Source organism: Canis lupus, chromosome 21, assembly GCF_003254725.2.
Source record: "Canis lupus dingo isolate Sandy chromosome 21, ASM325472v2, whole genome shotgun sequence".
NCBI lineage: Eukaryota > Metazoa > Chordata > Mammalia > Carnivora > Canidae > Canis > Canis lupus.
Genome location: NC_064263.1, coordinates 4,992,985 through 5,013,268, shown reverse-complemented (window position 1 = coordinate 5,013,268; position 20,284 = coordinate 4,992,985). Strand labels below are relative to the sequence as shown.

General features: G+C 42.8%; 2 protein-coding genes across 7 annotated transcripts in view; both read right to left on the bottom strand.

Moving 5' to 3' along the window:
* The window catches only part of MAML2 (mastermind like transcriptional coactivator 2), a 343,007-nt gene extending 336,207 nt beyond the window's left edge, over window positions 1–6,800 (bottom strand). For both annotated transcript variants that reach the window (XM_025419195.3, XM_025419196.3), the window contains exon 1: window positions 6,288–6,800. In XM_025419195.3, coding sequence (XP_025274980.3) covers window positions 6,288–6,800 — 513 coding nt within the window. The remainder of the gene's footprint in view (window positions 1–6,287) is intronic.
* A 4,926-nt stretch (window positions 6,801–11,726) lies between these two features.
* CCDC82 (coiled-coil domain containing 82) overlaps window positions 11,727–20,284 on the bottom strand; it is a 34,206-nt gene continuing 25,648 nt past the window's right edge. For 4 of the 5 annotated variants that reach the window (XM_025419188.3, XM_025419190.3, XM_025419189.3 and 1 more), the window contains exons 7-8: window positions 17,655–17,840; window positions 11,727–12,686 (exon numbers count right to left, since the gene is read on the bottom strand). In XM_025419188.3, coding sequence (XP_025274973.1) covers window positions 12,621–12,686; window positions 17,655–17,840 — 252 coding nt within the window. In that variant the 3' untranslated portion in view covers window positions 11,727–12,620. The other variant, XM_049098722.1, reaches the window with a different exon arrangement.

Sequence of the window (20,284 nt, the reverse complement as noted above, 5' to 3'; positions counted from 1 at the left end):
TTCTGCTAAAATTATTAAGACCCATGGAGAACACAGTGCATGTAAATACTGCTATTTGCCCATTTCCTAGTCATTCCTTCAGCACTGTGGTAGGACCCAACTCTCTAGCCTTCTTTAAGACTTGTGGAGAATATGTGAACATCTCTTTTCATCCCCTCTATAAGGAAATGGAACAGCTTTGATTCTTTCTCATCTGCTCCTTAGATACGTGTAGAAAAGGGTCGAAGCTGGCAGCTATAGATAGGGGCCCCATTCACTATGGTCCGCATCCCAACATCATGCCTTCAATCATAAAGTATTGGTTTTTCTCCTCTGCCATCTATTCCATAGGGTACCTTCCCCGTGCCATGCAGACATGGACCAAATAGGGGAAAAGATATCCCACTGAACCTCAGGGCAAGTCAAAGATATGGAAGACATCTGCATTTAAAAAGCAAGCAAGCAAGCAAGATCTCAAAGGTTATCTGGAACCACAGCTTCACATTACTTTCTGCTCACAATTTTTTTCTTAAATGAAAAGACTTTTTCCAAGTTTTGTAAATAAGTAAACTCATCTGTCAGAAAGATAAGTTTATACATCAAGAGAACACACTTTTGCCCCAGGGCAATTCTTACTGGCCCTGGAAGGCCTGGCCAGCCAGGAAGAGAGGTTTGTGTCCTCAGTACTGCTTCTTTTAGCTTCTCTCCTGTGTCTAGCTAGCATGCTCTTAAACCCATCTCCTTCCTGAGCCAAAGGCCATGTCATGTTGTATATAATTCACCAGGAATAAGGGAAGTGTGTAAACAGCAAGGCATTAAGCAGCTCAAGGGACTTGAGGATAGGTGATACAGAACACCTAGGCAATGTGCTCTGAGAAGAGGCTGCTGGAGGAGAAGTGTAATACTTGTTCTCAAGTGTATGAAGAATTATTATTGCTTCAGAGATGCTGACTCCTTTGAGCTTTCCTCACTCTACCATTTTCCAGGGTTACTGATGTACTCTGGCCAGAGCTTTGGCCCCTCCGGGCAGTGGATCAACCTCACTACTTACACCCAGTGCTGCCAGGCAGGCTCCACTCTGTCCCACACCTGATGCTCATACCCATCTGCACCTAGCCACTCCCACCCACGTTTCCACACGCACCCTCTTCCGAGGCCCCACTGGGGACCCACACAAAGCTCTCCCTGAGCCAGCTTTCATGCTCTCTCCTACCAACTCCTGACAGGACTCAACGTTTTGAGCATCTACCGTGTGCCGGGCTCTGTGCTGACTGTTCTGCTAAGGAACACTGGCTCTGTTTTCCAGGTGAAGGTACCGATGCCCAAGAAGAATAAGATTATTTCTAGTTCATAAAGATAGTAGGTGTGAAGTGGGATCTGACTACTGGTCAACAGATAAAATCTATGTGCTACATTCCTCCATTTGCTATTTCACTAAAGCCTCAGCCTCCTTATTTGAGAAGTGGGGCAAATGTTGCTCATTCACCAGGTTTGTGTGTGTATGTTTTTTAAGGTATTATATAAAACATAAAAGTGCCTGATACATCTAGGGCTCACTAAATATTTATTCCTTTTTTTCTTCTGATTTTCTACATCAGTTTTGGTCCATCCTACCTAGTTAGTACTTGCACTGTTCCTTTATCCAAGTGGTCTTGATGTGCCCAGTGGCCTGGGGAGCGAGCAGAGACTTTAGCCATATTTCTCGATATTCTCCCACAGAGCCTGTTTGAGCATGAGGGAAATCAGAATGAAAATGAAGAAAGAATTTGGAACTGTTTTCATTAAACATGATCCAGCCTATGGAAGTCCTGGACATATAGAGGCCTGGATTAAAGAACAGGGAAGTAGTAGAATTCATTCAGGATAGCTTACTTGCCATGCATGGCAGAACTGATGTTTTGTTTTTTAATTTCCATCCAGGCTTTTCGAGATTAAATAGCAGCACTAAAAGCAAATACATACAACAACAATTAAAAACAAGAACAGCTAATCATAGCCGCTCTTTTAATCATATTTAATTATTATATCTTAGAACATCTGAAACCCATGTTTTTCTTGGTCCTTAGGAAAGGTTTACAGGCATAGGGAAGCCACACAATATTAAACCTTAAGGTTTAGAACACTAAGGTTTGAAAAACATCACCTAATGAGGACATTATTTCAAAGCACACAAATGCCTTCCATAAACAAACACTGACCCAGACAAGCAGGGCATCTTGGTTGACATAACAGCCCCTGCCATCAAAGCCAGCTTTCTGCCCATTTTTGATAAAGGATTATATACCAACTTCTCTCTCCACTTGAACTCTTTTGCCTTTGTGGGATCTTATATTTACTTGAAAGAAGTGGTAGGAAGGTCCTGGAGAGATAAGAACTCTCCCGTTATTACTTTGTTCTGGAAAACAGAACAAAAATAGGTCAGTTCTTAAGGAAATGATGGCTGCATATATAAATAATGTAAACACTCCTATCACTGTTCTGGGGAGGATATTTATCATGTAGACAGCTACAGACACCCAGATCTGGCCAATGAACTGTTTCTGTTCTCAACCCCCCACTTAGAGCTCTCAGATTATGAATTGTCAATTGGAAACTTGATTATTATCAGTTAAAAATAACCAGAGAACTCTAGCAATGATTTAACTTGTTTGACTTTCTTAAGCTAACAATTAACATTTTAGACTATTGTTGACAAAATATTTAACTTTCCCATGCCATTTGTGCAAACGACTTTTCTAATATTCCTTAGACGCTCTGGTGGACACACCTTTCCAAATCTGCTCTGGTCCATGCAGAGGCCCGTAAAGGACATGCACGCAAAGATCCCAAACACTTTCACAACACTGCACATTTTAACTAGGATTTCCTGGGACCTTCAGGAACACTTAAGTACACTGATAATTCAGTCTTATCTTGGCAGCACTCAGTTTGAAATACCAATCCCACTATTTACAATAAAAGCCATTTCACCATTTAAAACAGACAACTGAAAGCTTAAGTATACTTTTAATCCCTGGAAAAACTGGTATTATGATTCGTTGCTTAGTAGTTTATTATTAGTAATACTAGTGGTAATGCTTTGCATTTCTGTAGTGCTTTATATTTCCTGAAGCCTGTTCCGAAACACACATTCATTTGCTTCTCTCAACAAGCTAGGACAGCAATATTGTCCTCCCTGTTTTACAGATGACTGCTAAGTAACTTGTCCTAGGTCACCCAGCTGGTTAGTGATCAAGCAGGCACAGAATCGAGCATGCGGACTCCTGGTCTGATCTGCTTTCTTTCCTCCACACTACATTAGAGAAAAGATAATCTTTAAAGCCAAAAGATGACTTGGAACCACTTATCTATCCATCCTAGCAACACAGTCTATGCAATAGAAAAAAGAGCTTGTCTCAGGCAAAAGGGAAAGATTAATAATGAACCGCAGAAGCTCTAAACCTTACTGTTCCATGGACCAGCAATTATTCAGTTTCACAGTTCATTCAAAGATTCAAACATACTTCACTAGAAAATGATTTAGTACCTAAAGCCTGCTCCAAGTGGTTAGAAATGCAGATCTGCTCAAAGCCCTATAATCCAGACCCTCTGAAAGGCCCTGTTCCTGCAGTTGCTGTAGCAATGGTACTTCCCTTGAACTTGAAACGAAGAAATTGGCTGAGTAAGGGCTGCAGAATTAGGCTCTCAATGTGGAGAGAATTAGAACTGGCTTGGAAGTTACTCTTGCATTCTTCTTGAAACTTAGCCTATCAAAAAAACTCAGACATTATATATTTCTTGTGGTATAATAGCCCTCAAGTCAATGCTATCCCACAGACCAGAAGTTCTCCTTCCATCCACATTCAAATACTACTGATACATACAAGGTGTTGTACGGGCAGGTATGCAGCATCCAGAGCGTTCATCTGAGGACACAGTGACTATCTGATTTTAGATGATCAGTATTCCCTCTCCCTCTCTCCAAAGGAGCTTTATGGCATGTGACTTAACTATTAAAGTGCTACATTCAAAACACCCAGCAGAAATAAATCTGGTTACGGACACAGCAATGAAATTAAGAATTCTGACACTCATTTCTGCACAAAGGCCCCTTTAAATTGTGTTTCTGAAAACAAGAGGAGCCCGCAAGAAGTGGGACCTGCAGATCTAAAGGGCTAGATGAATCACTCCCAAATGCCCAGGCCTCCCTCAAACACAATGTTATCAGGTTAATACAGTACTTGCATCACCACCTCTGAGTACCATGCTGAGTAACAAAGCTCCAAATTTAGAAGCTAAAAAGGAGAAGGGAATTTCCAATAACCAAACCCAGAGTGGCGGGTGAACCTCTGCAATGCCACACGTTTTCAATGAAAAGCAACCACCAGAAATCAACTCTTCTTTTCAGTCCCAACTCACACCGACCTCTCCTCATCACTGTGCTTGGGGTCTCCTCCGAGGCAGTGTTTTAGGAGGTGGCTGGTGACTAGGAGGGTTCAGATTCTCTTTTAGAACAGGAGTGGTACAACAGCCACATTGTAAGCCTTCAGTCGGGAAAGGCAGGACACCGTCTTTTCACTTCCTCCCGGTGTGGCTATCACTATGGTAAAGTGACAGTAACCTCTGAGGTTGGTTTCATTTCACATTCCAGAGCTCCCCTACCCACTCCAGCCTCATTTGCTTTCCATGTTGGAGCAAAGCAAAAAAATCTCAAGAACATTGTCATGAGCAGACATGCCACCTTCCTTGCAGGGGCTGGGATGTGAGTGCCACCTCCAGTCTTGGCACCCAGGTCAGAGATCATTCTTCTCCACTGAAAAAGGCTGGGTGCCTCGTTCCCTGTATCATCCCCAGAAACACTTACCAGGAGACTGTGAAGCACACAAAGCAGTATTATTGGGAGACTTGCAGACAGATTGTAAGTTTACTGAGGACAATCAAGGCATTTAGATACTTTTGGCTGCAGATGCCAGTGACACACACATACATACAAACCTCATTCTTCTCTCCGTTCGAGTGATTCCCTCCCCGCCCCCGCCCTGAACCCCCACTCCCATTCACCTCAGCAGCTCTCTTTCACAGAACAATCTCCCACTGCTCTCCTAGGGGATTCCAGGGAGAGGTGGCCACGGAACAGGTGGTAGGGAAGGGAAGTCAGGCCTTGAAGCTCTAACGTGACCCTACAGGTTAACTGTAGTCAGGGATGAAACAGCATGACGAGGTGCCCTCCTCTCCTTTGGGCTTTTGCGTACTTTGAGACTCGCGTGGCCGTTTCCTGTTGCTGACTTTCATTAGGGTCTGGGCAAACTGGAGCTGGGCTACAAGCTGACACAGAACCTCCAGGGCCCCACGGACGGCAGAAATGGAGGCGGCCTGTTGCGCTGCGGGGCAGGGCTCCACCTTCCAGCCCAGGGCCACTGGCCCAGAAGCTACGGGAGATGTGGGCACCGGCAGGCAGTCACCTGACCACCACTGGCACTGACAGCCAATGATTCAAGGGATACTCCCTCTGGGATGGGGTGTGTCTGTGCCTCTGAGGAAGAACTCCCGGCCAAAAACTTAATCAGAACTTTCAGGTTTGATGCCCTATCGCCAGGAGTGGTTGAAGACAAGGTACTTCCTAGGACAATGGCCTGGGAAACAGCCCCTTCCTTGGTGCCTGCCCACTTCAAGGGAAGCTGCCGGCAGACGCTACCTGACTGTAGCGCCTGGGCAAGGCACTGGGCTGGGGCAGGGGGAGTCCATGTGAAATCAGACCCTCACTAGTCTTTGGGATGTTTTCTCCACATTTCACTTTTGGCTGAGGGGACACTCACAGAACTCCTTTGTGGTAGAGATCACCACTTATCGTCTCTTGACGCAAGAAAGGGCTGCTCGGAAAGGGGCAGAGGAAATGGGAAAAGAAGGAAAAGGCTCTGATGAAGATCAGTTGGACTGATTAGGCATAAGGGCTGCAGAGTGGCTCGTCAGGCCTACTCAGAACTGGCTAGCCCGAACAGGAGGATCGGACACTGGGCCTTCCTCAGTGGCTCGCTCGGATCTTGCCAGCCTGGAGCCACCTCTGGACTCCAGAGAGCCTCTAGAAAACTCGGGCTTTTTACCGCCTAAAAAGCACCCTACGAGTGTAGGAAGGGCCATGAGTGAGCACCAGCAGAACTTGATGACTGAAAGTATAAAAGTGCACGAACTGCATACCCGGTGGCCTTGGAGACAGCCAACACCTTGGCCCTTGTCACGGCTGTCCACGCCACACCAGGCCAAGGTGAGCTCTACCCTCACCGAAGGCCAGCGGACCACAGCCAGAATCATGAGAAAACCAGGCACCTTACCGCAATCAGGGCTGAGTTCCTCTGGTCCCCAGGGGTTGAAGCTTGTGGCGGCTGCTCCCCGTCGATCCCACCACCGCCACCATTATTGCCACTGCTGAGCAGGTGCTGCTGGTGGTGATGGTGATAGTCTGGCGGGGGTGGTGGGGCTGTGGCGGCGGCTGCTTGGGAGGCCGTCGGGGGGGCAGCAGGGGCCGGTGGGGGGGCCGTGGTGGTGGTCGCGGTGGCAGCGGCCTTGGCGTGTTTGCCAGCCTTCCTCGCCCCCTGGCCGTGCTGCACCAGGCTCAGGAGCTGCAAGGTGCTCTCTCGTTCCCGGTCGGAGCTCTCGGCCCGGCCACGTTCATAGCGGCCTTCGCAGCTCAGGTGGTGCTGGCGGCAGATGGCAATCCGAGCCCGCAGGCGCTCCACGATGGCGCTGTGCACCCTCGGGGTGACCGAGCCCCCTCCAAGGAGCCCCGCCCCGGGGGCCCCCCCCAGCCCTCCTGCGGGGGCCTGTGGGGGCGCTGTGTCCCCCATCTCACCGGGTACGGTGCTGCCCGTGGGATGGGGAGGTGGAGGGAGGCTCCCGCTGCCTCTCGCAGGCAAGTCTGTTTTTGACAATGCGAGCCCCGTGCTCAGGGCCACATGGACAGAGGTCCTCGGAGGCTGGGGGGCCGCGGGGAAGGTGGGGGAGGGGAGCGGGAAACCGAGGTGAGGAGACAGAACAGAACCGATGGCACCCACCGGATTAGCTGGAAACAAACCCTTGTCAACTGGCTCTAATTGCACCTGACAGCCCTGGAGAAGTTGGACGGAGTCGGTGGCCCCCCGAGCAGGAGCAGCAGCAGCAGCAGCAGGAGCAGGAGCAGCAGCAGGAGCAGCAGCAGCAGCAGCAGCAGCAGCACGCGGGCGGGCCCCTGGGCACGCTGTCGCACAGCATCTGGGGCTAGGGCGGGAGTTCGGGGCTCGTCCAGCCGAGCCCGAGCCAGGCAGCCGGGGAGTGGAGAGGAGTTAGTGGGGGGCCGGGCTCCCCCTCACCTAGTTGTCTCAGAGAAAATTTTATGGGTACGTTTCTGCACAGAAGCCCGTCTCCAAGACGGCTACGCAACCTGCAGCTTTGACTTTTCTTCGGCTTAGAAAAAACGTGCCGTTTCGGGAAATTTTCGAAGTCCGTGTTCAGCATGTACCAAAACCAAGAGGGGCTGCTGTTGGCTTGTAATTTGTCCTCCCTTTCCCCGGGCTCGGCTGCTTTCTCCTCTCTGGGGACCGCGGGATGGGGTCTCCTCCCGAAGGGCGGAGAAGGCTTTTGGGTTGTTGGCAGTGTCGGTCACCGGACTCCGGGCCGTGCTTTCTCTGGGGCTCCCCGCGGCACCGTCCCTCACCCGGTCCTCGGCCTCCTGGCCCGGGGGGCGCAGCCTCAAGTCGCAGCGCGGGCGCCGAGGTCCCTGAGCGCACGCTCCTTCCCGCCCCCGGCCCGGCCCGGCCCGGCCCGGCCCGGCCCGCCCGGCTCTACCCTCGCTCGGCGCCGACACGCAAACTCCTCCGAGAGTGGTTTACACACGACGGTCAAACTTACAAACTTGCAGCGAATTGCTCCGAGTCCTGTCCAGCCACTTTTCTGTGCACTTTTGTACATCCCATCCCGGCGGGCGGACCTGCGGGTCTGCGCCCGCAGCGGGCGACGTGCCTGAAGCTCTCGTACCGCTCCGCTTTATGGATGGAAAAAAAGTAGCTCGTATTTTCCTTTCTGTTTCCCGTCTGTTGTTAGCCGCCTCGCCGACACCGGCTGCCCTGCCCGAGTCACGGCGGCACACAGGCTCTCATTGTGCTCGGACGGCAGAGGGAGAGAAAGAGGGCGAGGGAGACGGCGAGGGAGACGGCGGCGAGGGCTGCGGGCGGGGGCGGGGCGGGGGCGCGGGCGCGGGCGCGGGCGCGGGCGGCGGCGCGGGGCTCCCTGGCGGCCGGCGGGCGGCACTGCACGAGCGGGGGACCGGGCACCGGGCACCGGGGCGGGGGCGGGGCGGGGGCGGGGCGGGGGCGCACGGGGTCCGGGGCTCCCTGGCGGCCGGCGGGCGGCACTGCACGGGCGGGGGACCGGGCACCGGCCGGCGGGCACCGGGCAGAGCAAGGGAAGCGCGCGGGTCCGCCCAGCGGCCGCAGCGGTGCATCCCGGGGCCCGACCGGGCAAGGCTCCCTCCGCCCGGCCTGGCCGAGGGGGGAAGGCGGGGGAAATTCCCCAGCCCCGACACGACGGCTCCACCGGCTCAAAGTGTCTAAGAAATTCCCGGCCAGGGAATGTATTTTCCCTCTCAGACCCACAGCACGCCCCCCTGAGGATATCATCTTCGCGTTTCAGTGCGTTGTAAATGACACCACTGAGCACCCTAGCGAGAGCTGGGGGAGCATCGAGGAAGTGTTCCCCGTAGGAATAAGGACCACGGGGGTCTGTGCCGCTGGGAGGGGGCGCAGGGCGGGGGCAGAGGGCAGGCGAGTGTCTGTCCGTCCACCTGCCTGCCTGTTCCTGTGATCTCTGGGGGAAGTCGACTGGCTGATTACAAGCACATCGGTAGGAATAGTTAAAAGATTTTATGACGGTGAAATCACCAATACCAGTTCTACAAAAAACAATAAAGGTTTTCCTTTGAAAATACAAGATTACCCATGACAGACGACTGCAGGATCCGAGGTCTCCGTGGCTATTTGGCTTGCATATATCGGGAGGAAAATCAACATGTAGCAGTGGAGTTTCAAGAAGTTTAATAACAAACCAAATACATCAGTTACACAGACTGTTGTCTCATCTTCACGTGGTCCTGCCTTTAAGGTCTCAAAGTATGGAATGGATTGTGCTTGTCATGATCAGTTATGGAGAATACATTCGGGTGAGCACAATATTGGGATAGTTAGGACCATAAGTATGGGGTGTCCTAACTTGGAAGTCAGTGGATCTGAGGTCTCAAGCAATGGGCCTTCATTAATCTAAACCAACTCTCCCATTTCAGTCAAATGGTCCTTCTCCAAACTGACCTATGGATGGAAATGAATGGGTGAAATCAATGCAAACAGTTGTACCACTGGATTTATTTACACTTTAGTTCCCAATAGGCTGGCCTGCTTTAGTCCATTTTATTTTCACAAGTTCTGGAATGTTTGTTGGGAATTGGGGACAAGTATACTGATGGAATATACCTTTTTTTTCATTTGGACTTCTTCCCTTAACCTTTCTAAGGCTGAGTTCCTCACTACTCAAATGGGGAAAGGCAGAAATATATTTTTGTTAGGTATGCAAATTTGGAGAACGTTCTCATGAGGTGTCATTAAAAGTCAAAGGAGTTTTGATCATTTTATATTTGATTTTAAGTTGTATTCATTAGACATTATCTTTCATTACTACGGGCACTTTATATTCAGCAGTTGTACTTGATGAGAGAAAATGTAATATTTAAATTTAAAACGCTGTTCACCCGACAGTCATGCTGTAGCATTGATTTTCATTAGTAACACAGAATCCTCAGTCAAATCCACTATTTCTTTCTGATAAAAACTTTGATTTCCATGCTAGACAGGGACATACCTTAAAAACTTGTCAAGCAGGAATTTAATACATTTTCATATTATAATCAGTGGTGTAAGTCACTTTTTTGGAGTGTCTTTTGTATATATTTTTCCTTCACAGCCATTTAATTTCAAGCTGTAATCATTATCATCCACATCCTCATTTCCATTTACATCAGCTACTATTTAATCACTGTTTCAGGCACAGTACTTCACACAGATCTCCCTTAATCCAGGCTTGAAAGATTAGTATTATTAACCTCATTTCAGAAATGAGGAAACTGAGGCTCACAGAAATTATACTACTTATTTGCAGCTCATGTGACTAGGAAGTAACAACTCAGGACTCTACCTCAACCCTGATTTCAAACCTATGCCCTCTTAACCACTGCGCTTGCTGCCTCAATATAGCAAAGCCACAATTACACTGTAATCAGCTTGCTAGAGTCTAAGGCAGTGCTGTAATGCCTTCAAGGAATGGGCAGTGAATAGAACTATCCCTCTGAAGATGAGAGCAGACAAGTGAGAAAACATGATCAATTTTATCTAACTGCCAATAAAATAAATGCTTTTTGTCCTTGTTTCCCTCTCCCTCTTTTTATGCTGTTGTTCTCCAACCCTGAAGCTTCTGTGTAGCCATATGATTCTTTCACACATTCCTTTCCTTTTACTTGTCCATTTCTGTCTTCTTCATCATCTCTACTAACCAAGGCCACCTGACACCACTGTATTAAATGCCGAGGTCTAAAAAGTTCATAGACATGTGAGAGTTTAAGTTTATAAACTATTATTTTAGTATTATATTGAGTAAATGATATCGATGGTTATGATGATGATAAAATAATACAGTATATCATGATACCTGTAAAGGTTAATTCAGTTTTTTTTTCAACATTTCTTTCTGATCAACTACTTGCTTTTGGGCCCTAAACCATGCTCATTCTAACATCCTAACAGCCCGTCTCTCTGTTATCCTTTTGGTGTTACCATATACCTAAATGCCTCTTGTGTTCTTCAAACACCCACTCTAGAAGTTTGCTTGGTTGCAGTAACCTCAGACATTGGCAAAACTACTCTTACTAAATTTCCTGATCCACAGTCAGAAGGCTGTTCCAACAGGAAAAATGTTGCATGCCAACAAGAAGCCTGATGTAGGAACTGGGTTGGCTGCCATCATTAAGTCCCTCTAATTGATAGTGCTTTATTTTTTATGACTTAAACGCATGGCATGTGAAGCAATATGTAAATTAATTTCAAAAACTCTCCAGATGGAAGGAGTTCTCACTCTTCGGCATTCTCAAACTTGTCTGTGGTGTCATGCACATATGAGAAGCGATGCTTCCAGGGTCATTAGAGATACTTTACAGATCATTCACTTTCATTTTCCTTGGCCTGCCTTTTTATAGGCCATTCCTTACCCCTTCCAACATGACCGTTACTTTTCCTCCAGTTCCGTCTTGCTTCTTTTCAGCACGGTCAGTTCATCTGCAACTTTCAACTGTGGTTTCACTTTAGTTAAGGATTATTTCTGTATGCTGGAGAACTAAGAATAGAGATACGTGACTGGAATTTCCATTTCACACTTTGCAAATGGTACGCACCCCTCACGTGAAACATCGGCATCAGTATCTTTGGCATGCTGTGAGCTTTTCCCACTCATTTTGCTTACGACAATAGGGATAATTTCAGAAAATTAACTACAGAAAATATTAAGTGATCTCTATGTAAGGACTCAATAAAATGTAGCTTTTTATGTATGCACATATATTGAACTCTATGCATGAACCATATAATAACTAAAGCCAGGTTCAATCAACAGAAGTCAGAAACAAGTATCTAAAATTGTACAGTAAAATAGATCCTACTACGATACTACTCATAAGAATTAAAGATACAGAATACACAGGGTCCATTTGGTCAGTATGACACCATTTTACTTTATTATATTATGGGGAAACTTAGATGTGCAAAGCAGTGCAGATGCCAAAGTATGCTTTTAAACTATTTTTGGCTGAATTTGACTCTCTGAGATCTTTGGATTGTAATGTAAATACATATATGGGAAAGGTTATGAATAAAAATAAATAAAATATATCTTAACCATTAACATGTACACAAATCGAATAAAAAATCAAAAGAACATTATGAAGCATAAAAAAAACGTATCACAAAATTATTCCTGAATGTGAGTGTTGAAAGCCTCCGGAGGCCTGAGCTCTGTTTCTAAAGGAAACTTCAGAACCGGAGAAAAGCACTCCTCTTTAGAATGGGTAAATTACAGTCTGATTCTAACTCGAGGGGATTGAACTGAATGAAACATGAGGTTTCTTCCATGGCCCACTGATATAGGTAATGACAGTAATAAAGAATGTATCAGTGCAGATCATTTAATACTGTGAAAGGATAATAAACAAATCTGGCCAGGGATTCAATAACAAATACATGTAGATGTTAGTCTGGACTCATTTTTAAAATACAGTATTTGCCTACTAAGCTGACAGGACATGAACAGCTCATTTACTGATAATCATCTGTTATAAAGGCCTGTTTTAGAACTTTAAAATACTCTTTACTTAAAAATTATTGGGCTTATGTCTTCTATGTACAGCAGACAAAACTTTTGTTTAACTGTAGAGTGCCATTTCATGGAAACTGAGATGAACATATGTTTTAAACAAGATATTTGCCATGAAAGTACACATAAAATATATAAATACGTCACATGATACAGAGAAACAAGACTCATGATCTTCACATTTACAGGAATTTATAAAATCTTCTCTGAAGGAAATGTGTTACAATTCAGTCAAACTTCTCATCTTGAAAGTAATCCGCCAAATTTAGATATTCTTGAAGTTGACCATATTTCTGTGTATACAATAAAAAAGCTAGTTATTTTACTCAAAGCAAAGAAGATAAGGTAGGCCTTTTCAATCTATAGACACAAACAGGAACATGTTCATTTCTCCTTTCAGGATAATCATGAATAAAAATCTTATTATAAATAGGGACACAATTTCAAATAAGCATTTCTAACTCATAAAGTATTGGAAAGAGAACAAACTGAACATATTAATCTCATAATGTTCTTATACATTATAATTTTTCTATTATCATATTCATAGAAGTATAACAACTTCAATAACTTATTCAACAAAAATTTGTTGAACACATAACATATATTAAATATGTTCTCATGACTGTCTAGGTACCAAAAAAAATTTACTTTTTCTGTCCCTAAGGAGACCAGAGTTCAGTAGTAATACACCAATAACAAGGGCCATAAAGAAGGTTCAGAAGAGTAGCCATGTGTTAGATGAGGTGATCAGGAAAGAGAAGCCCTTAAGCTGTCCCAGGAGCAAATGTGCCAATCTTTGGTTGGCAAAGATTTGGTGGGGAGAGTTTTTTGTAGGAGCCACAGTCCATACAAGAGCGAAAAGGCAAGTATGGGATTTGACTATAATTTCTTAGGGAAAGAGAGAGAGGTAAGACTGAACCAAAGAGGTTGTGGTCAGAGAATAAAAGTATGAAATGTTAGGTGAAGGAGTTTAGCAAAAGTGCAACAAACAATGTGAAACTGCTAAAGTGGTGTTGAGGCAGAAGACGGACATGATATGAGACGTTATTTAGAGAAAAATGGTGAAACATCCATTCTAGTCATGAGTCTATTATAATAAGTTAGGTAATGAGGTCCCAAATTTGAGTGACAGCAATTAAGATGATGAGTTAAGACCAAGGGAGGACAAGATAAAAGAGGAGTCAGGATGATCTGGAAATTCCACAGATGATTTGGAAAATTCAAACTGCTGATTTCAATTGAGGAGCTTAACTGACCGAATGGTTTCTTTACCCTACTTATGAACTCTGGTTCTACTCTCAATGAAGGAAGAGAGGATTCTGATGACCCTGACTTTTGTGGTGATAGGAACCTATGGAAAAGTATAGGAGAAAAGAAAAAGAAAAGTGAGTGTGGTTTCCTTCTAGGCAGGGCCATGAAACTTTTTTCCCCCTCAAAGATGTCTGATTGGATCACCTTCTCTGGAAAGAATGAAGAAAAGGAGGAGGGGATATAACCTTTGGACTACTAGGGGATTCTTTTGACTGAGTATTCAAACAGGTTCTACTAGATGTAAGTAAAGTACCATAGAATTAGAAACTTATACCTTAAGAGTTTGATTGTTTTATGCTTTTTATGTTATCTTTCTTTATACTCTTTTTCCTCTTACTAAATTTTTTTTGGAAAATTACAATCTATCCCAGCTATACTAAGAAAAGGAAGGAAAACTTGCTTTTATTACTAATAATAGTTAACATTAATTGATCACTTACTAATTGCTAGGTCCAATACTAAATGCTTTACATATAGCACACCAAAACTCTAATTATTATTGTTGTTTTAATTCCTATTTTACTGAAGTGACAACTTAGACTTATAGGAATAAGGTAACTTTCCTCCAAATTCTATTGTTAGAAAATATTTAAATCCATGGTTTTAACCATTATAATATGCTATTTCTGAGATTTAAAGGATGGGAAGGGGCAGAGTGCAGCTTTAGTAAGAAAAGAGAAAGCCCTCCAAAGGAAAAGTGAAACTCAGCAAGAAGGCAGTTCGTATTTCCTGGTCATTCTCTCCACCTAAAGAGTTTGGTTCCATCATTCTTTTTACTAAAAATTTGGAGAGTTTGGGTCTTATGTTAATCCCTTCGAGTGCCAGGGTGGACCTACTGATTAAAACAGAACTGTGGGACCAGAATGTGAAAAAGAGGTCAGAACATAAAGGAAGGAGTTTGGAGTCTTCAGAAACAGCAGTTAGACATGAAGAAAAGAATGGGTTTGCCAAGGCAGAGGGCTGTAAAGCAGCTGAGATCAGAACCTAGAGCAACATGTTACCTTTAAAGCAGTGGCCCTCAATCTTTATTTTGTTTAAGAATCACCAATTTGTTAAATATCGGGTGTTTAACCCTCCGCAAGGATTCTCATTCAATAGGTCTGCAGTGAGACCAGGAACTACACGTTTTCCACAAATTTCTGGGTGATTCTGACATAGGGTTGTTAGGGCCACGATTTGAGAAATATCAGTTTAGGGAGTGAAAGAAAAAGAAAAGGAAAAACAAGTTTTAAAGGGAGAAAGAAAAAGATACCATATAAGAAGAGTTCCTAGAAGGGGTGAGTTATCAAATCATTATTTAAAATTCCTTCTTATGTAACAATCTTTATGTAATAATTCAAAATTTACATATAAATTGCAAAACCGAGAGTTGATACTTTTTTTGACATACTTCCTCCATTTCCTGATGTTTATGTATTTCCCACCCCATCCCAACAATCCTATCTTCAACTTCTCTGGAAATCCCATCATCACATTCACTTTCTTCTGAACAAGAAACATTTGTTAGAATTTTGCCAGTGGCATATGCTTGTATATTCTTCCATTCTAATTTAGAATGACACAATTATTTTTATTATATTTATTATATGTTTTGGTTTTATTAGAATTTTTTTATTAATCCTTTCTCACACCCAAGTAGCTCCTATCCTTTAATGTCATTCTAGGTTAAAAACATATCATCCTAGTTCAACTGTTAGGAGGAAGAGCAAGAAGAATGAAGTCAGTCTGGTGGCAAGTCTTTGGAAAGAAATGCTGAGATATCCTGAGACAGTGGAAGAAAAACTTGTGGAGGAGGAAGGGGCAGGTAAGGGAAAAAGCAAGGTGTGCAGTGTAAGCTGGGAGGAAAGCCAGGACCAGATAGTTTGTGTGAGGTAAGAGAAGGGGATGACATGATGATTAGGAGGCAGGTGCGAAAAGGGCTACAGATAGGGTCATTCAAGCAGCACTGAGCCCTGGCATTCGAAAAGGTTAGGGCAACTGTGGCCCTGAGCCTGCAGCCAAAGAAAAAGGCGTGCATCACAAGCACGTGCAGTGCTGTCGCGCAAGGACACTCCTACTCCCTGACCATTAGGTGGAGTGATGCTGAGAAATGTCAGTGTTTGATAAATTCTGAAGTTTAATCACAGCATAGAAAGGTGTATATATGTTTACAGTGGGTCTAAACTTTTGTTTCTGGGAAATCTTTTGAGAAAATCTATGGTCAAATATTTTTAAAGCAGGAGGGATCACAAAAAGAAAATGAAGCTCTTTGGTTTTGCATGTGAAAATACAAAAAAGGTGCATATTTTCCTACACATACATGACCCTGAAATACCTTAACTGCCCAATGCTAAGTGTTGTTCTTGAAGCAGAATAGAACACTTGGCTTTTTTTCTTCTACAGATATTTTCTCTTATTCCAGGTCCCTTCTGTTAGAAACCTTGTTAGGCTTTCTCTAAGATGCATGATCTGGAAATGCTTTTAGTTTTTCTCTGCAAGAAGTTTAACATTCTTCCCCATATATAGTATCATTACATACTATGTATAATACATGCACAGTGATTTTTTTCTACACCTAGTACACAATTCTTTAAAAAAAAAATGTGGTATCCCGGTAGGTTTTTCAACTCCACTAGAGGTTGGCAACCTTTAAACCCATCGATAAAAGCAGCTAAGAATTTCATGTCATCAAGGGAAACAAAGACGGGGCTTACTGGCTAAGTAATGGCTCCTCCCTAAGGCAAATTAGAAAAGCACAGAGGAGGACAGGGAGCAAAGCAGGGAGAGAAGTTGAAGCAAAGTAAAAGATAAAAAGCCGTGGAGAGTAACATGAGAGAAAGATTACGGAAGGGTTAAGATGTGGGAGGTCGGGAAGGCAGAGAGAGATCACCAGGTGGGGGTTTGTGGGGGAGGATAATTGTCAGAAGGGAAACCAGTTTGATGTCACTCTGCAGACTGGGAGACCTCTGCAGAGCATGCCATACCCTAACGAGTTCCTGTTTGTTGTTCTTTTGCTTTCCCTTTGCTCATAAGTGTATTCACTAAGCTCTCTTCTTTTTTATCTTCCTCTTTTATAAATTTCCTATGATATAAATAACCCAGGCAACAGATCTCAAGTCAGGCTTCGTTTGTTTGTTTGTTTTTTTAAGATTAAATATACTGTTGATCTGAGTTGCCCGAAAATCTACTATATGTGTTCTCTTATACATTCCCATTAACTAGACTGGTTTTAGACCACCACAGTCATATGAGCATTCTTTCCAAGTACCATAAGCAATTCTAAAAGCTCTGTGAGCAGACCAGAGCTTCTGAGCTGCCAGCAGATCTTCGGGAATCCAGTGCACTCTTCAAAACCCCCACTTTATCCCTGATATCAAACTTAGTGATCAACAGGATTTGGGGGAATCAAAATCAGTGCCGTGGCCTGAAACCTCTGCATTCCCCTTGATCTTCAGTTACAGTGTGCTCACTGCTCAGCCCATGTCCTCAAGAAGAGGATGTGGGTGGTATTACAACTGGCAGCCGAGATCCTTTCCTCAGATTGGCACCAGGTGCTTCTTCACTCTCGGGTCACAAGAACTGTTCTAAAGAATAGGAAGCAGACAAGCAGAGGTGAGTCCTACACTTTGTCAAGGAAAATAAGGGGACTTAATATATATGTAAGGAATACCATATATATAAAAGTGAAAGGACAGAGGTCCTTCATCACAGGACAGTATTATTGCTGATTTCAATTTATCTGATGAGCTGAAGGAATGCTTAGAACATCAGGGCACCTATTCAGGGTTGTACAATGATAAGCATGAAAGGAATGGGTGGAAGAAGAGAAAATACAAAGACGAGGGTAGGGGGGAGGAGAGATTCTCTTTTAAATTTCACGTTCTTCTTCTAATCATTTATATCCTTTTGCTGATCATAATTAAGCTCCAGAATCTATGAATGATATGATTCTTCTGTATTCACCTTACCTCCTTAATCCAGCCACTTTCCTTTGACTGATTGAAAATTCTTTCCACTGTTTCCTTAACCTGTTCATCCTCAACTTCTTCTGTCTTTGCAATGGAGCAACATTCCTGGTACAGCTTGAACTTAAAATGTTTCAGTTTATGATAAATTCTGGTGCGATTAGCACAAATTCTGCCAACAGTAAACACCTACATCAAGGAAAAAACATTATTATCTGACATATGAAATAAAAGATACAGTAATGATTATACAGCCTTGTTGGCCTTGAGATTTTCTTTAATAGCAAAATCTAATGACTGCATTATTTAATTTTTAAAATGTTTACACAATAATTCCTTTATCTTCTCTCATTATACAACTTAGTTAAGAAAAACTGAGCATCTGCTCAGTTTCAAGTATTGGGCTAAGCACTGAAGATACATAAGTGAAAAATATACTACCTGTATTAGGGGAGCTTATAGTCTTGGGAGAAAAATAATCTATTAAAACACAGTGTACCAAATGCTGGGCAAAAGATGCTATCAAGGTACAGAGGAGGGACAATTAACGCAATTCAGAGATGAGAAGAGTCCATGGGTAGGTGATGCTTGAACTAAATCTTTAGAAAATAGCTAGCCAAGTTTAAGAAGGAGGAGAAAAATGGCTTTTAATGTGGAAGGATGGGCATACCTAAAAGCAAGAAAAGCGACTAAGCAGTTGTGTACATAGTGGTACAGTTACTAAATTAAAAATGCCTGGATTATGACAATTTTCTAGCTTACATGTATAAGCAACATGTAAAACTGAAACAAACTCATATCAATACTAAGTGTTAACAGTTTTTCACTAAATAATTTTTTCCAAAAAACTTTGTAAAGTAAAAAAATAACTGTGTTTAGTTGTATTGGTTTCCTTAGTCACTCTAATATGATTAAAACACATTAATATTTTATTGTTAGCAAACTATGAGAATTTTAGTTTCTATGCTTATATGGATTTCCAGGATTTTATGATTAAGAATTCTCTTCTTATGAAATCAACCAACCAGAACATTTTTCTTTCAGAATGTTTTGAATATGTACCCTGTTATACATACTGATAACTAAAATAGGAAAACTAAAATTTAAACATTACAACTAAACATATAACATAATCAGTATTATTCTCATGGAGTAACTTGAGGAAATGGACAAACTCCTAGTTAAATTATGTACTTGTTTCTGTGCCTGAATTCATGCCTGGTTTCATGAGTTCAATACAAGTGCTATAGTTACAATATTCATCTGTGTAACTTGTATTTTTTTCTGACAAAGAACTTTATTGTTTTTCTGAAGCCATATCACAAGGGTTCACAGAAGTGAGGAGTTCAATAAGTAATCTGAGTATACTGGCAAAAACAATAGTAATAAAATGAAGAGTGAACTGGCAAGACTGAATAAAAGTTAGATATGATTAGCAACAGTCAGGTTTGATACATCATCTTGTGAAGATGGTATTTGGGACATCTTACAATCTTTTTTAAAATCCTCAAAAATTGAAGAAAACCCGGTTCAGATTTCTATTCAAGTTCTACAAAAATCTTTCTGTTTTTAGATGACTAAAAATAATCATGTATTATCGTACATTGCTTATTTACTCCCAGTAAGCTTTCCATTTCAACATTGTCATCAAACCAGTCATATGGACTCTAACAATTCCCTTGCCAATACCTCCTTTTTCACGTTGAGTAAAAAAGATGCCACAATAGTTGCAGCGACCACTAGGGGTACCCTCTGTTTCTCTATCTCTGTTACCAGAGAAGATTGTGTGGAAGAAGTCTCCTATGGCTGTTCTGGATAAAATACAGTAGAATAATAATAGAATTTAATAAAAAAATTTTCCAACACACTGTGTTTTATATTTCCATAAAACTGAGGGATTTATCTGTATAAAAATTTTAAGTTAGGCCAAGAGGGAAGAAGTATTTAAAAATCCTTATTTAATAATTTTTTACCTGTCTGAAACAAAAATACGCACTGAAAATATTTAACATCATAGTTTACTTCTTTCTATTTCTAATTCCTATCTTCTTGGCAGCTATAAACATTTACGAAGATAAATAAACCTAAAATTACCCTTATAATATTCTCATACTATTTTCCTCCCAAGTGTGATCACATTTTAAGAGCCTTAACCATTGTTAGTAAGTGTTCACAGAAAAGAGTAGATGTATGTAATAGCTATAATATTACAAGTAGACCTCTCTCTTTTCCCTGTTTTAAGTGTATGGTTACAGCCTATTATATCTTAAGAATTTATGTGTACAGTGTGAAACAGCTTACAAAGTAGGGTTCCATTTATATAAAGTCCTAAAACAAAATTACTCTATGCTGTAAGACCAGTGGACTTAAATGTCAAGAAATGTATTTAGAGACTACTTTTAATGATCTAATTGCATTTCTAGATATTAAGGACTCTATTCCAACAAGATAGACAATATCAAAAAATTGCCAGAGACAGAAAAATAAGTCCTATGATGATTGTTCTCAAAGCAGATAAGCCAAATGACATGTAAATGATTACTAATCCACTGTGCAGGGTTAGCATAGTTCTAATAAACTGATAAATCTGAGGATAAGTGACTTAACTCAGTTATCAATGTGAATTAAGGGAT